This window comes from Maniola jurtina, chromosome 27, assembly GCF_905333055.1.
Source record: "Maniola jurtina chromosome 27, ilManJurt1.1, whole genome shotgun sequence".
In the NCBI taxonomy this organism is placed as follows: domain Eukaryota; kingdom Metazoa; phylum Arthropoda; class Insecta; order Lepidoptera; family Nymphalidae; genus Maniola; species Maniola jurtina.
In genome coordinates this window covers 2,263,505-2,282,181 of record NC_060055.1, presented here as the reverse complement: position 1 = coordinate 2,282,181, position 18,677 = coordinate 2,263,505, and the positions used below count along the sequence as shown (strand labels likewise).

Here is an 18,677-nt window from a genome sequence, read left to right as displayed (position 1 = left end):
GACGTGTGTATCTGTGTATCTGTCTGTGGCATCGTAGCGCCTAAACGAATGAACCGATTTTAATTTACTTTTTTTTGTTTGAAAGGTGGCTTGATCGAGAGTGTTCTTAGCTATAATCCAAAAAAATTGGTTCAGCCGTTTAAGAGTTATCAGCTCTTTTCTAGTTTGCTTGTAGAAAAGAAGGTTAGATAACCGTTAGGTTCTTAATATTATGTCAATTGACAAATGTCGAGCTGTCAAGATGGACGTTGCCTAAATACATAATTATTTATTTGAAAATGATGTTTTGGAAAACTCAGTTACTTTAGATAGTAGGCGCGGAGTAGTCCAAGAAAATTCAGCCGTTTGAAAGTTATCAGGTCTTTTCGGTCTTTTCTAGTTACTGTAACCTTCACTTGTCGGGGGTGTTATAAATTTTTAATTTACACTTGTAAAGAATAACGTTAATCTGTTATTCCCCTCGCTCTCAACGGTTGGAAACGTGCGCGAAAATTTGCATGCCAAGCGATACCTACATGTACACTTTACATGTTTCGGATAACATCACTGCGCAAACATTTTCATATGAAACTAGCTTATACTCGCGACTTCGTCCGCAACAAATTTCGAATCCCTATTTTACCCTTTTAGGGGTTGAATTTTCATAAATCTTTCTTAGCGGATGTCTACGTCATAAAAGTTATCTGCAATTTGCAAATCCAGCCCGATTCGTCCAGTACGAGCTGTGCGTTGATAGATCAGTCGGTCAGCTTTTGATGAAATGAAATGAATTTAATTATTCATGCCATTTTTGACTCTACCACTGGTTCGAAATGAGCCAGCCCTTCTGTCACCAAATGAGGTGCTTAATCGCGGAGAAATATCTCGTTAATTTTTTGCCACTAAGATTCCATGGCCCCAGGGTTTCTACGGCAAAGGGCACTAAAATGTAACTTTTTTTTTTTATTCACTATAGGTAAGCGCTTGACCACAATCACACCTGATGGAAAGTGATGATGTGGTCTAAGATGGGACGCGTTTACCTAGAAGGTGCCTATTCACTCTTGTTTTAAAGATGTAACTCTGGATAAGAAAGGCATACTTGCGCCGCTTGCCGGTTTCAGCCATTTCTGCTGCGGCTCCCAGTCTTATAAAATCTAGGTACAATTATGTATGATGAATTCTAAAAACTAATGGTGGCATTCATTGTCTTTAATTTTGGCATTCCAACGCGTTCGGATTTCGGACGGACCATACCTACCTACTTATTTAAATTCACATGAAATTGCATAACATAATACGAAGTTTCTGAATATGTAATTCATATAAGTACAGTGTGTTCTTTTTGGAAACAGTTCTTTGAGCAGAAAATTGCGTCTAACTACATGCATAACGCATAACTGATAAGGTTCTTTATATTAAATATATAATATAAACTGATGCCCGCAGCTTCGCCCGCGTGGATTGGTCAGATCCCTTGCAGCATCAGGATTGAGGAGTTGGACTCCAAATTTTTTATGAAACAATGTCGCAAAGTTCCTCTATCGATTAAAAAAGAAATGACGCAAATCGGTTCAGAAATCTCGGAGATTTCGGTGTACATAGGTAGAAAAACACAACTCCCTTTTTGAAAGTCGGTTAAAAAAGTAGCCTATGTTACGCCCTGGTCAATCCTCTACTTGCCTGTGAAAGTCCCGTCAAAATCGGTCCAGCCGTTCCGAAGATTAGCCTTTTCAAACAGACAGACAGACAGACAGACAGACAGACATACAGACAGACAAAAATTTTAAAAACGCGTGATTCAGTGTTGGTATCGTTCAAATAACCATATGAGCTTAATATGAGGTAGTTATTTCGAAATTACAGACAGACACTCCAATTTTATTTATTAGTATAGATGAAGGACAGCTTGTAGGGCTTGAGCTCCGGAATTCCGGTTTTGATATAACTCCGGAGCTTCGAAGGATTTCAGATTCGTTTGTGAAACCGGAGTAATCGTGAACATAACCGGAATTTCAATTATCATATTTTATGTATATAATCGTTTTTGATTTATCGTGCAAAATTTCGGAAAAATACCCGAGTACGGAATCCTCGGTGCGCGAGTATGACTCGTATTTAACAGGTTTTTTTCAGATGTCACTTATGTTACACCCTGTATCATAAACACAGGCGTAGTCGCCTTTAACGCCTCTTGTTAAGCTAATTAATTGAGTTCACTAATCCAATCCCCATTGAGTCACGCTAACGCTTGCCTGTCACCCTTGATCGCCAGTTAGTTAGCGAAGCCGGGGCAGGTCACTAGTTATAAAATACTAGCCGATGCCCGCGACTTCACCCGCGTGGATTTAGGTTTTTCGAAATCCCGTGGGAATTCTTTGATTTTCCACGATAACAAGTGTAAATTAAAAATTTTCAACACCCCCGACAAATCATTTTCAAATAAATAATTATGTATATCTAGGCAACGTCCATCTTGACAACTTGACATTTGTCAATTGACACTTGAATATTATGAACCTAAGGGTTATCTAACCTTCTTTTCTACAAGAAAACAGCTGATAACTTTTAAACGGCTGAACCAATTTTTTTGGATTATAGCTAAGAACACTCTCGATCAAGCCACCTTTCAAACAAAAAAAGTAGATTAAAATCGGTTCATTCGTTTAGGCGCTACGATGCCACAGACAGATACACAGACACACAGATACACAGATACACACGTCAAACTTATAACACCCCTCTTTTTGGGTCGGGGGTTAAAAAGCAGCCTATGTGCTAATCCCGGGGCTGATGGATAGGTTTGGATAGTTAAATCCACGCGGACAAAGTCACCGACAAAATCTAGTTTTTTTAAAGTTTGTCTATCATGTAGATCACCAATTTTCTTGTACTCAACTCAGAATATTTTACCTTACAAAAATTATTTTAAAAAAATACTTCAATGCACGCGGACGAAGTTATCGAAAAATCTTGTTAATTTAATAATCGCGTTTTTCAACAGTAATGATAATGGCATCGTAGAGCGACCGTTGTCGCCATAAAACGTGAATGAGATATGAGTCATCACACGCGCAGCCACGTGGCCAGTGGCGTGGTGCCACAGAGCGCTTACTACAGGCAACGCATAACTGAGTAGGTTCCTGCGGGGACTTCGTCTGTGTTGGCGTTTGCTGGGACGCGTGCTCTGCCTTTTTGGAGTGTTTCTTTTTTTTTGTTAGAGGTTGCCGGGTTTTGTGTTTTGCTGGTGTTTTTGGTGGTGGAACTGACTGGGAAGCGCTCTGAAGGGGTGCCGCGCGTGTGTCGGCGAGCGCCGGCACAGACGAGGTCCGTACTTGTATAGTTTCCCTAACTTGTAACTAACTACAAACTTGACATTGGCTAATATTTGTAAAGCCAGAGGAGAGAGAGAGAAAAAAAAAAGGTTCCTGCGGTTGTGGAGCGTTGCGGGAGGGGTGTGATGACGTGACGCGAGAGTTCAGTGATTCGTCAACTTGTGACTACTGTCACTCCTCCCGCACCGCGATCCCTTCCAGGTTAGCCCGCTTCCATCTTAGACTACATCATCACTTACCACCAGGTGAGATTGAAGTCAAGGGCAATTGCAGATAAAAAATTGTGAAGTATGGCAGAAATTCCGCGCTCGTTTTTCCACTCGCGGAATTCCGCAAGATTTGTCCCTAGCCTAGCCGTAAACCGTGAATGAGTCAACACACGCAGTCACGCGGCGAGTGGCGTGGTCGCGTGGTGCCACAGATTAATGAATGGCGCAAACTACAAGTCCGTGTGTATCGCCTCATCACCATCAACCGATGATAGACGTCCACAATCCATACTAATATTATAAATGCGAAAGTGTGTCTGTCTGTCTGCTACGTTTTTACGCCCCAACCGCTGAACCGATTTTAATGGGTACAGACTTGGGATAGTCTTGGGACGGACAGAGGCTACTTTTAATTCCGGAAAATCATCTTTATATCTCCGGGCATCTTCTAATTAGACGTATGTAAGTTTCTTATAGGGATTTCCAATCGCCACGGTCTTGCGGCGCCACCATCCAACGGGTTCCGCAGACTCGTTTGATATCATCTGTCCACCTAGTAGGGGTTCTCCAGACTCCAACGTCTATCGTCTATTAGATTCTCATGTGTAGAATCAAGAAAGACGTAATATTCGTAAGCTATAAGCTCAAAGTCTCTATTTATTTAACATCTACCTAAGCATTATCGGTCTGAACGAAATTCCGTAGTAAGTACCTAATGCTTTGTTTAAATAATTTTATGATAACTATGTATGTATATACAAGGTCATTTAGGAAACTTCACAAGCGAAAATATACTTTACGCTAGTGCTTGAGAGTTTAAAATCAGTTATACATGCATGTTTCGGCGATTACAATATGATTTCCATTTAAAAAATGTCCGATAATTCGAGAAAGGGTTGACTTTATAGTGTAATACACAATATTTATTGCGTACTAAAAGGAACCTAAGTACCTAATATTTATTTTATTTGATGACAAGGGCCAAGGTTTCGTTTAGTCGAGTTGTATGCAGAAGGATCTGGAAACCCTCGCCTAAGGAAACTTCTACTGTTATGTGCAGGGAGGAAATAGTTCACGGACCCTCAACAATGAGGAATACCACGCTCGAAAAGTAATCTGTGGCGTAACAAAACTGTAGGTTTTAGGGTGCTAGCGGTGGGACCCTAAACCTCCGTTTTCCGTCCGTTCGTCTGTTCGTCTATCTGTTTGTCAGCGGGCTGTATCTTGTGAACTATAAAAGGTAGAGCGTTGAAATTTTTCAATTCAATTCAATTCCCAATTATTGGCTTTTAGGTGTGCCAGCTGGGCACAGAGTGTTTCGCCAGTGTCACGTTTATGAAGAAGACACGAAGGAGATTGTTCGGTGAGAGCTGTTGTACAGTTGAATTTTAACTGATTTTCTAAATTCAAAAATTCTATTGCCGCTATGACAACAAATAATAAAAATTCAAAATGGCCGCCATGAAAAATACAAACTGTTATTTCTTGTGAGTGCGATGGTACGGAACCCTCTGTATTTGAGTCCGACGCGCACTTTTACGGTTTTTTGTTGTATAAACTGTAACCGTCTCAAGTCTCAGCGCCCACCCTCTTCCTTTCTACTCCTAGCTATACAAAGAAAACTTTACAAACATTTTTAAAAGTACCCGAAAAACCATAAAAGAACATCCTTAAATAGACAGACTCAGACAACTTGGTTAGGGGAAAAATTAAGTACTCTTATCCTATGGGGGAGAAGTTATCAACCCTACAGAGACCCTAACAGACCACTGGGTCTTAAATAATGTATATAGAAATGACATCGATTCCAACGTCAAGAATTTTTATATTGCAATGAAGTATGTTGGAAACAAGGTCGTGCGAGCTTTATACGAGTTTAAATTCGTTTAGTGTATTTTTTTAAACTGCAGGCTTTAACTGGCAAAACTTTTCTTATCAGATGAGCAGTTAATGTTTCCTCCTATACGTGTCTTTACGGGTTAGTGGAGTTACGTAAACAATACACTTTTTCCTTTCTTTATACCCTTTTTACAGGTATTTTTAATGATGAAAGTAGGGATCCATTTGCAATATTATCAGATAGAAATAATGCAGGTACTTAACTATAGTTCCAAGGTAAAAAGAGTTTTGGACAGAGTGAATGAAGTGTGTCTGCGCATGGGTACTATCCTACACCGAGAGAAGCGAAAGATTGACTGAAGATTGATTGGCTATTAGTTGGTTTAGTCCGTACAAAATAACTTTTCACGCGCCATTTTAACTCTATTTTATTTATTAACTGAACTTATACATACATACAACAGCAATTTGATTGAGTGGCGGCGGCACTAATACCCCTATCGTAGTGCTTCAACGTACCACATAATGGATCGATAAATATCCCACTGCGCAAGTTCTAGATATTTTTTACCTGAAGCCACGTATGCCAGACGCGAGGGTAAAGTCTTCTCCTAGACGTGTCGCTCTATGAGTTAGGGGAGTTTCGAACACAATGTAATTTTGGCTCTTCCTGTAGGCACAGGTACAGAACCCTTTCCCTTTTGACGGTGGTGTTTCGTAAATTAATTGCTTAATATCAACCCTTGTACAGGGGTGTCCGCGTAAAGTAAGGGTAGGTATTTTTAACGATGAAAGTAGGGGTCCAATTGCAATCTCATCAGATATAGAAACTGGCCACCATGCAATAGTAAGGCACAACGCACACCTGTAGAGTGGAGTACAGCCGAGGCGCGATGCAAACCGCATAACTGAAAGTTTTCCATAATGTCAGTGTGAACTTGAGTGAGGGAATTCACGATTTGTTCCTGAATCGATAATATGTCAAATATTCGATGAAAGTAGGGGTACACTTGTAATCTCATCAGATATAGAAACTGGCCACCATGGAGTTGTAAGACACAACGCACACCTGTACAGTGAAGTACAGCCTAGGCGCAACGCAAACCACATGCCTGAAAGTGTTCCAAATGTCTGTGTGAACTAGAGTGGGGGAACTCTCGGTTTGTTCCTGAATCAACGAATGTTAAGAATATGGTGACGTGAAATCATAGAAAAATAGGACTACCTTAGGGCTACCCGTATCAAATGTACGATAAATAATGTTTAACGCATTTGCATACACAATACCTACTGGAGATAAAGCACATTATCAGAGTGAAATAAGGGGAGGGAACTCTCGGGTGATTCTAAATCGACGATAATATGTCAAAATTAGGTTACGGTGACGTAAGGTCATAGAAAAATACGGCTACATTAGGGCTACCTACGTCAAATGTACTAAAATTTGACGCCTGCCAGTGACGTCGAAGCATCGACGTTTTGTTACAAGTTCCCTAACTGTCGTGAACTGTGATAATGTTCTCAAAGGTGATGAAGTCTGCCAATCCGCATTTTTTTTATTTTAATACAAGTTAGCCCTTGACTGAAATCTCACCTGGTGGTAAGTGATGATGCAATCTAAGATGGAAGCGGGCTAACCTGGAAGGCATATAGCAATTTTTATTAAACCCGTACTCCTTTGGTTTCTACACGGCATCGTACCGGAACGCTGAATCGCTTGGCGGCACGGCTTTGCCAGTAGAGTGGTAACTAGCCACGGCCAAAGCCTCCCACCAGACCAGACGAGAAATCTAGAAATTATTAAATTCTACACCCCTGCACGGAATCGCACCTGGGACCTCCCACTAATAAGACCACAGCGTTACCACTACGCCAGGGACGTCGTCTGATAAATTATGGCCTCTTGTAGTAAATTATTCTGAGAGATCAGTGCTCAGTAGTGAGGCGGTGATGACGAGGCAGGCAGTTCGTCTGGGTAGGTCCTTGAGTTGAAGAAAGAAGAACGTTTATTTTTGAAAGCTGTGCCAAAAGACCTCAGTTGGAAGGCAAGGTATTGTTTCCGGTGAGCCTTAAACTGTGTTGGGGATTCATTTCAGTCCTAGAGCTGGGCCTGCCTTGGCAGCTGCCGTTAGCTAGGTTGTAGTTGAATACGTTCGTGTCGCTGTGCACAGCAACAACGAACAAGACGGAAAGCCGTGGGGTGTCAGTCGGTAAGAGTCCGACATAAGGATTTCCCCACGTTAAAAAAAGGCAGTTCGTCTGAGTGAACAGCAAAGAGTACAAAAGAAGGTGAGTAGGTATGAATACGATATACGGTCTACAAGATATCTTTGTGGTTGCTTGGGAGCTCGTAACCCGAGATGCCACCGCAATATCATCTGTGTGCTTAGTATGAGATTTTACGTCTCACCAACGTTGATAGAATTCGATCATCGAAAGACTTGTATATTAAACTAGATGACGCCCGCGACTTCGTCCGCGTGGATTTAGGTTTCTTTAAAATCCCGTCTGTTTCCGGGATGCAAGCTACCTCTGTACCCATATAAATCGGTTGAACGGATGTGTCTTTAAGAATCCCATGTGAAATCTTTGATTTTCCGGAATAAAAAGTAGCCTTAATGTCCTTCCCCAAAACGTAAGTAACTCTGTACCTTTCAACAAAATCGGATAACTGTTGGGCAGTGAAAAGCTAGCTGACAGACAGACACACTTTTACATTTACAATATTAGTATGAATAAAATGGGTCCGAACTACCTTGTTTTAAAGCTCAAACTCGTCCATAAAACAGCCAGGTGCTTTAAGCGAAAACCTTGCAAAATGAAAATCGGTGGTACAGAATTTTAGACTTTAAATCAAAGTGTTTTTACGTTCATTTTACCCTGACGTTATCGTGCCTCGATGCTCGAATTCTATCGACGTTGATGTAATGTACTAAGAACTCTGAACACGATCCTCGCTTGCAAGTTCACAGCTCGGAAAGAATTCTCAAGCGTAAATCTGAGTAAACTTTATTGGAGGAATTTTTAATACCTAGGTATCCTAGTTTTAGAGGTTATAGCTTAGTGGTTAAGCTTAAGGCTGATTTTAGTCTCACGCCGACCGCACGCGCACCGTCGGCGCTGATGGCTGAGATGTATAAACTTATAGGAAGCGTTTTTGAAAGACGCGTAGCTATCAGCGCGCACGGTGGTCAGCGCTGATAGCTACGCGGCCGCACGCGTCGCGCGTCTGCGCCGCGTAGCTGTCGGCGCTGACCATTGCACGAGCGCCTCTGCCTTCTATGAGCGTTCTAGTGTCGAGCGGAGCGGATGTAGTCAGCGTGTACAGTCATGGAGAATTGCCGGTTTCTATTCCTTTGGGATAGGTAGTACAAAGCAGCAATAATTAATACACTCCACATTTTTGTCGTCGTCTGTACAGTAAGGCGTTCAGTACGATACTAAAACGAGCCACGCTGAGCCTCAGCGCTGATGAACTACGCGCTGAGCTATGAGCGCTGACGGTGAGCGTGAGTCTAAAATCAGCCTAAGACGTGTCTTCCTATTCGAGAGTTGAGGAGGGGAGGAAAGGGTGTCCAATGTTAGATTTTCTGACTTACGTACGTTTGGATCAATCAAATATCACTTGATTTAATGGTGAAGGAAAACATCGTGGTAGAACCTGCATGCCTGGAGTGAGGTGTAACGGCGGGGATCTACTCTGCCGCGCTATCATTCAACTTTTAGCTCACGCAGTGTAAGAAAGAACAGTATCCATGTGAATAGTAGAAAAGAACTAAATTGTCCCTGGTCTGGTTTGGTGCGAGTCTACGACCATGGCTAGTCTGTGCCGCCAACCGATAATGGTTTCAGTATAATGCTGTGTAGTGACAATAAGGGAAATGGATTTAATAAAACTACCATACCCCTTCCAAGTTAACCAACCCCCTTTCAATTTCCAGAGGTTTACGATTCCAGGCATCCATCTCTTTTTGGAGTTAGGTACATTTTAAGCAATTAAAAAGTGATATTTAATTTAATCCTTTGACAGTCAAGGAAACCATCGCCAGGGAACCTTCATACTAGGGATGTTATGGATATATAATTTCGTATCCGGATATGGATATGGATATTGGTAAAAAATAATATCGGTTTCGGTTACGGTTATGGATATTAAATTATTTCGGATTATCCGATAGTTTCGGTTACGGATATTAATTTTTTAAGGAACTGTAAAATGTGAACTGATGAAGGTGTTGCATTCCAGCGGAGTGCACAGTTAATTCGTACGAGTGTAGTATTTAGTTAGACCCCGCCCTATCCGAAACTATCCAAAACTTTTATTACGGATTCAGTTACGGTTACGGATATTTTTTTATTTCGGATATACGATAGTTTCGGTTACGGATATGGATATCCATAACAACACTACTTCATACCTAAGAGGTCTACATTATGTTCTCAAAAGTTGTGAAGTCTGCCAATGCACACTTTACCAGCAGCTCAACACCCTCTTATTTGGAGAGGAGACCTGTTCTCAGAAGTGGACTGATGATATCAAATAATGGTTCAGGGACAGCTGGAAATTCTAATGATAATAAATATCTTCAAATCCTAACTAACACAAGTGTAAATTAAAAATTTATAACATCCCCAACATGTGGAGGTTACAGTAACTAGAAAAGAGCTGATAACTTTCAAACAGCTGAACCAATTTTCTTGGATTATAGCTAAGAACACTCTCGATCAAGCCACTTTTCAAACAAAAAACTCAATTAAAATCGGTTCATTAGTTTAGGAGCTACGATGCCACAGACAGATACACAGATACACACGACAAACTTATAACACCCCTCTTTTTGGGTCGGGGGTTAAAAATAAAAAACTCAATTAAAATCGGTTCATTAGTTTAGGAGCTACGATGCCACAGACTGATACACAGATACACACGACAAACTTATAACACCCCTCTTTTTGGTTTGGGGGTTAAAAATAGGGTATGCAAGGGTAAGAGTAGGAAAGACGTTAGCCCTATGGTTGCAACTCCAAACAATTTAGGACTATTACCTTTTAACTACCCATCTGCTTAACCTATTTTGACAAAAGGTACCGAGCTTGCATCCGGCAGCCTATTTTAAATCATGGATAAAGTCAAAGATTACTCATTGGATTTTTAGAAACCTAAATCTGGATATAATCCAGGGCATTGCGGCTGATTCTGTCGCACACAATCTCTAAACTACACTAAAATGTAGATAAGACAGAACTAGATTTAGATCTGTGATATTAGCTAAGTTTAGAAATTGTCTACAGCAAAGCTGACACCAAGGCTGACTGACTGACAAGGCTGCTTATACACTGACTAAATACATAGGCCATGCAATTTATCTCTGGATATCAAAGAATTCCCATTGGTTTTTAAAAACCTATATCCACATAGACAATCTTGAGCATCATCTTGTAATAAATTATAATTATTCTATTCTATTAACTAGTTAAGTATGTTTAAATATCTCGGAATAACTGAAAACATATTTTTCAGAACATAAAAAATAATTAGGTAAGTATAATAACTGTATAATTACTGAAGCATTTTCCTTAAGTTATTTATAAAATTAGGAAAATATATGAGGATATAATTAATTATTTATATTAGTCACTAAAACCTTCAAACCACAGATTCAAACTTTGCACTCCATGAAATCAATGGTAGGATAAGTTTAAATTTTAGAATCAATAATAACTAATGTCAAATCGTAAAATAATGATGCCATATTTAAGATAATAGTACATTAAATATAAGCATCTAGGGTACTGGTAGACTTCTTTGAAATAATATAAATTAAAAAAAAAACTAAAGAAATTTCGCATATTCAAATAATAGAAAATACGCCCAAATAGAAAGAGTTCGTAAATCAATACATACAGAAACCTATCTCATCTTAGCTTATCAGAGTCCCGAGTAAACATTATTATCGTTTATTAATAATAAATAGTACAAATTCGTCAATCACCGCATACCGGCAAATGTATGTTTGTAAACAAATAACATATGATCGGATAGCCGGCGAAAGTCGATATTTTTTTTCCAAATTCCATATGAAATTCGGCGGCGAATACTGAAAAACCAGCGCCGTACGTCGCGTATCCTTCGAGGAAACAGCGTTTGAGTGAACCATGGGGCCTATAAAGCACAAGGAAAAAACCATGTGCGGTAATAACGCGCCAAATTTTGACACATTTTCAACCCACACTAAAACCAGTGGGGGTATTGTTTTTTGCAACTTTCAGACCATAAAACAACGTATGTACAATAAAGTACACGAATATGTGGCGTAGAATTAAATATATTCGCAAAAATCCTATATTCCGAATAATCATACCGCCCCTAGCGGTAGAAATATGAAACAGAAACATAATGGCCGACACACAGTAGTTTTGATGACTTAATACCTAAATGCGCAAAATACTTACACTTTCCTCCTCTTTTTCCATACCAGAGGGCATCTGAGGTACAGCACGGTTAATCGCCGAGTAGTCCGGTAAATCCGGAAGCTCCTCGGCGAGATATATGGGCATTGGTTTCGATGCATCCAGGGCCCTCGCCCTAAACGAGAGCTTCGACATTTTGTTGACAGAACAAAACACGCTAGCGTCGACACACAAATGCACTTATAAAACACTTTATAGCTCCTCCAGGAGGTCCCAAAGGACCTTAAACTGCACTTTGCACACTCTAGTTCGTTCCCATGGTTAATTTTTGCACGCACTCAGTCACAATTAATGAAAAACATAAACGAAACTTTGCATATTGAGCGTACTTTACAGAAAGCCATCATGGCGGCTTTCCGTTTGGCGGACGACCATGACCAACTTCCACCTAGCAAGACGTGCGCGGGAAGGAAACACGCGGGAACAAATCCGACATTTTTGTGACTTCTTTAATTTTTTTATGAAAATATATCTTCCATTGCACTTATTTTAAACGATTATAAAAAAATAAAATTTATTTAATACAGATTTTGACAAATAATTTATTATTTCACAATAAATAAAAATAAAAATATTTTAATGACGACGAAAGTTAGCTGTCAAGCCATAGACAATATTGAAAGTTTTTTTCCTAACGTTTCGTTTTCAAGAACAAGAAATCAATTCGAAGAATTGGTATGAAACATTAATGTTATAAAAATAAAGTCTAGTGCTAAAATATCTCTACTACCAAATAACTAAATAACTTTTCGTATCTTAAGTGCTTATATTATATTGTCCTGTGCACTATATTATGGGAAGACACTGCCTCCTGAAACACAGTTTTCACTTCATCAGGAGGCAGGGCCTCACACCAAAGTCTGTAAATAATGTTCTGCTAAGATAATAAAGATTTATTAATTTATTTATTTATCTTCTGTACCTATTAGCATTTCTCATAAAAAACGCTAACTACGCTCGGTCTGAAAAATGTAAAGCCTGAAAGCTACAGTGGAAAGGAAAAGCGTACATACTATAGACAAGCAAAATATTTTTTCAAATATGTGTAGTCCTGTCACTTTGCAGTTAGCAGATCTTTCGTTTTTACGTGAAACTGGGTAACTTTAGAAATACGATGTGAATAACCAGTACATTAAGTTATGATATGAGTTCTGATAAGGTTATTTTTTTGGTCGAGTGGTCACAAAACTCACATGAGTAAAATCAAGATGCAAGTCTGCAGCTAGCCAGCTCTATGAGCCAGCTAGTTTAGTTTCGAGATACTGTACAACAGAAATAGCCATAATGTTTGTCTAAAGTCATCAGGATCCACAAAGTCAAAAGTATGTATGTAGTATGAAATCCAAAACACAAAGAAACGGGATTGTTCTAAACACTCCCCATTCGGAGAAGAAACCTGTTCTCAGTAGTGGACTGGTGATATCAAATAATGGTTCAGGGACAGTTGGAAATCCTAAAGAAAATAGATATCTTCAAATCCTAACTAACACAAGTGTAAATTAAAAATTTATAACACCCCCGACAAGTGAAGGTTACAGTAACTAGAAAATAGCTGATAACGTTCAAACGGCTGAACCAATTTTCTTGGATTATAGCTAAGAACACTCTCGATCAAACGAGCTTTCAAACAAAAAAAACTAAATTAAAATTGGTTCATTAGTTTAGGAGCTACGATGCTACAGACAGATGTACAGATACACACGTCAAACTTATAACACCCCTCTTTTTGGGTCGGGGGTTAAAAAATTGGTTTTATTTATTACTTACTAGCGACTAAGATGGAGCGCGCTTGCCTAGAAGTTGCCTATTCACTCTTGACTTGAAGGTACCCATATTATAGGTGGAAGGAAAATTTTATTATATACCAGTGATGAAAGAGGTATCCCTGTGTATAACTGATCCCAGCTACTAGGAAACTGTTAATCCATACTAATATTATAAATGCGAAAGTATGTGTCTGTCTGTCTGCTACGTTTTCACAGCCCAACCGCTGAACCGATTTTGATGAAATTTGGTACAGACATGGGCTACATCCCGGGGAAGGACATAGGCTACTTTATATCCCGGAAAATCAAAGAGTTCCTGCGGGATTTTAAAAAACCGAAATCCACGCGGGTGAAACCGCGGGCATCCTCTAGTTGTAAATAAAAGAAAAAATACAGTTAAACAATAATTTATTCAAATTCGTTATCAATTTTAAACAATGATATTTTATTATAATTATTATTAGTGTAAAATAAAAATTAAAATACTTAAAATTCCATAAATTCAGCGTATGTAATATGTATAAGTAAATAAAAAAAAAATCAACATTTTTTTTTTGATTTTCCAATGACTACAATTTATTCTGAGCAAAATTCTTTATTGTATTAAAATTGTTGTCAAAATAAAACACATTTAAAGGCGAAATCACACTCGAAAATTTCTTTTATCAGAGTATTAGTAATGTCACTAGTAAATTATGAGTGTAGTTCCACCTTATACCTATCCCATTGCATAGTCCAAAATAAAATCATGTTTAGATAAAATTCACCAAAATGATTGTAAAAAATGTAAAATATCAGTCAATATTAAAATCCCATAAAAATATAAAATGAACGGGCCAGCTTTTAATGATAAAAAAATTATTGTCGTCATTAAAAAAAATCAAATCATTATCACTTTTTTTTTAAAATGTCGAATTATCTACAGTTTTCTTACAACCTTTTCACATATTGGGTGTGTATTGCGTAATGCAGTCGCGATCAATAAGGGCTGATACACACTAATCACTTAAGAGGGGTCTCTCCGTCACTCGTTCCATACAAACGTAGTTCCAATTTCATTTGAATATTAAGCAACCAAATACCATGAAATTTTGCAGACATATTCTAGAAACTAATATCTATGCCTGTGGTTTTCCAGATTTCTGTTAAAATATTCGGTTTTAAAGTTACGCGGTCTTAAAAATTCACGTACAAACCCTTGAGCCCCTGTAATTTTAAAACTACATATTTTTAGAAAAATCTAAAACACCACAGGCACAGATATTAATTTCTAGAATATGTCTGCAAAATTTCATGGACTTTGGTTGCTTAATATTCAAATGAAATTGGAACTACGATTGTATGGAGTAAGTGACGGAGAGAGCCCTGTTAAAGGCGATTTTGATTGATTGCGACTATATTATGTAATAAAATTAACCCTTTAGTGTCTGGACCTTACTTGTAAATTATACAATCTTAGTCTTAAAGCCTAAAGGTCATCGCATACCGTCGCCAATCCTTATCATTAATAAAATTGTCATTCATTTGTCTCTTCACTTGGTATGCGACCACCTTTAATCTCAATTATGTATAATATGACGAAGGAATTTACGTCATGTTTTATAACTAACAGTTTACAATTAAAACAAACGAATTTAACAGACATGCCGATACAATAACATACATAATATGTCAAATAAAAAAAATCCTACAAATTACATAATATTACATCATAAACGCTCATAAATATTAAATACGATTCTTTTTTAGATCTGGCAACATTATTTTATTATGGTAGTTTTTTTACAATGCCTTACCTAGCAACACTAATTCGTTATTTTTTAAATATTAACGACCAAAAGGACTTGCGTCTAGAGCCGTTTTGTAAGAATTAAAAGAAAACAATTTAATGTCAAGCAATATTGAACTATCGAGCTTGAATATTAGGGCATGGTTCACGCCAATACAAAAAGTTGAATATACAGCCGTCTTTTAAAGGGCATGAGACGGGTTTGCTCGCGAAATTCAAATTTAATTTGGTTTTCGCAATTTGTAAACTAATACGACAACGTAGGCTTATGGCACTCTAATTGCGCCAATGGCAGTATCATTTTCACGTGTTTATATAAAAAATCTTTACTTGAAAGGGTCCAGTTTAAGAAATTAGCTGTAGTATCAACTAATTTGAGTTATAGTCGATACTAGAGCTAGTTTCTTAAACTGGACCCTTTCAAGTAAAGATTTTTATATAAACCTGCGAGGATGAAACTGCCATTGGCTCAATTCAAGTGCCATAAAGCCTACTTTGTCGTATTAGTTTACAAATTGCGAAAAACCAAATTGAATTTGAATTTCGCGGGCAGACCCGTCGCATCCACTAACTAAAAAATATTTTTTGACTTATCGCGAAAAAAAACTGGGAATCTTCAAAAAGTAATGTTTCATACGACCAAGGTTTTTAGTAAGGTCCTACGCAGCATTCTTTTTAAGAAACGTTACTTTAGAAAATTCTCACGTTCTGTGGGTATAGCTCAAAAAATATTTTTGTTTTTACTTATAAGACTGCAATATAAGCAATTTTTTTAGGCTAGGAAAAAATCTAGGGGAAAATTCGGAAAAACCATCCAATAAACTTGAGTATAACATTCGCTTATGGTTCTGCGATTTGCTGGAGATTCCGCTAGGTTTGTCCCTAGCCTTAAACGTTGGGTGTGGACGATGCCTTAGAGATCATATTCCGTTGTCATTTCGTTATTACACAATTATACAGTTATTAAAGCACTTATAGTATAAGAAATTTCATATTTTATTATAACATGGTTAACTTCTATACAAAAACAACTCTTATTGCGTCTCTCGTAAGGTGCAATTTTAGTAAATGGTTAACTATTGGCTGAGTACTGAAATGCCTATTAAATTATAAAGATTCGAACTGATTGATGCGAAATCCGGGCGCCTCGGAAACTATCACTGTGTGAAATTTCGAGGGACCGTAATCTAAATCCTAATAACATTATAATGTGAAAGTGTGGATGTTTGAATGTTTGTTACTCAATCACGCAAAAACTACCGGACGGATTTGGCTGAAATTTGGAATGGAGATAGATTATACCCTGTATAAACACATAGGCTACTTTTTATCCTGGAAAAATAAAGAGTTCCCGCGAGATTTTGAAAAACGTAAATCCACGCGAATGAAGTCGCGGGCCTCAGCTAGTATTCTATACTAATATTATAAAGAGGAAACCTTTGTATTTTTGTATGTTTGTATTGAATAGGCTTAAAAACTACTGGACCGATTTCAAAATTTCTTTTACCATTACTTAGAGGGATTCTTCCGAATCCGTATAGGCTATATTTTATCCCGGAAAATGGAAACAATAAATGTCCACCCGTGCGAAGCCGGGGCGGGTCGCTAGTATATTATAAAAGGAAAAACTGACTGACTGACTAATCTATCAACGTCCAGCTCCAACTACTATTCCGATCGGGCTGAAAGGCATGCAGATAGCTATTATGACGTAGACATCCGGTAAGAAAGAATTTTTGAAAGTTCAACCCCTAAGTGGGCGAAATAGGGGTTTGAAATTTGTTTAGTCCACGCGGACAAAGTCGCGGGCATAAGTTAGTTTATAATAAGTGGTTATAAGCATTTCAGTACTCGGTGTGATATACTATGATACATTTATCTTTTCGTAGTTTGGTGCATTTTATATTTCAGCTAACTTAAACGAGATTAAATTCAGGCAGTTACTAAATTATGGTCGAAATTAAATAATCTATCTGTAATGATGTGTCGATAAGTTGCTTAGCAACGTTGTTATGTCAATAGTAGGGTAAGGGGTCTTAGACTGTGTAGTAGTAATAAAATGATGTGATGTTTTGTATAGCGATAGTTTATGGAGCTAGGATTCATCATTAAAGATAATATTTAAAAAATTGGTTGTCTGTAAAGTCGGTTTACTGACGATAGTTGAACGTGACAACAAAGGCCGATTGTGCTTCTTTGTCGCTCGTTCCGCGCTGTCGCTTGCACTTCAAGCCTTACATGGAACGCCTCAGAGCGAGGTAACGCCGCATGAGTCATGTTTTTTCGTGCGTGCAGCCGGCTCTATCGAATTATAAGACGTTGTCACGTCAAAAAAGACACGTTTTTTAAATATAATAAACACGTTTTTTTACATATTTTTAAAGTCACGCTGAATGGAAGGATTGATGATGTCAAAAGGCAAACGCCATATTTTTCGAATTTTCGACACAGAAATTTTCGCGCAGAAATTACTACATTTTTAAATGATTCTCTTTAAGGCTGATTCACACCAATTGCGTACAGGTGACACATTCGTAGTGACGCGCGTAAACCCCTAACACACCGGGTTACGCATACGTCCACGCTGTACGCAAGCGGTGTGCCGTATTTCACAGTTCCATACATTACAACGCAATGGTACGCGCTGCGTCTACGCTTACGCAGCCTGTGTGAAAGAATAATGAATTCTAGCGACATAAACTACCGCTATACAAAACATCGCATCATTTCATTACTACAATCCAAGATCGTATTACGAATGTATGAGCTTCGTGAATCTGGAGCTTTACATTTTTTCTTTGAACATAGCCAAGTAACTTACCGACCGATTACAGATAGATTATTATTAATTTTCGTAGTTAGACTAAGAGCCAGCTGGTTTTTGACATTGGATATGTGGATAAATAGGAATAAATATGTCAAATTTTTTAATCGCTTAGCTTTTTCAGAATTTAATCATTTTTGCCAAGAATTTCATTTTTTTCATTTTTTTTTCTAATGACCGAAATTAATTATTAATCAATCTATCACTAATCAGTCGATAGTTACTTAGCAATAATGTTATCTGTCAAAAATGGTTATGGTTTTTTTTGATGTTTAGCTTTTCCCAGTGCCAGGCTTTACCAATCTTAAACTTGCAGGATGCACTTGCAAAGATTGGTCGGTTAAAATGTGTTGTCAAAATCTTTTTATGTGCTGTAAAATACGGTCAAATTTTTTTGGCAAAACAATACAAATTACTAAATTTTTGACAAATGACATTGCTAAGTAACTTATCGAAATTACATTA

General features: G+C 38.0%; 1 protein-coding gene and 1 long non-coding RNA gene across 6 annotated transcripts in view; one reads left to right on the top strand and one right to left on the bottom strand.

Moving 5' to 3' along the window:
* Positions 1-12,387, bottom strand: part of LOC123878975 — a 67,613-nt gene extending 55,226 nt beyond the window's left edge. For all 5 annotated transcript variants that reach the window (XM_045926384.1, XM_045926380.1, XM_045926381.1 and 2 more), the window contains exon 1: positions 11,816-12,387. In XM_045926384.1, coding sequence (XP_045782340.1) covers positions 11,816-11,968 — 153 coding nt within the window. In that variant the 5' untranslated portion in view covers positions 11,969-12,387. The remainder of the gene's footprint in view (positions 1-11,815) is intronic.
* On the top strand, positions 285-17,612 carry LOC123878997. The gene is made up of 3 exons (XR_006798923.1): positions 285-298; positions 5,259-5,260; positions 17,176-17,612. It is a non-coding gene; the product is annotated as an uncharacterized LOC123878997 (long non-coding RNA).
* Positions 17,613-18,677: the final 1,065 nt, after the last annotated feature.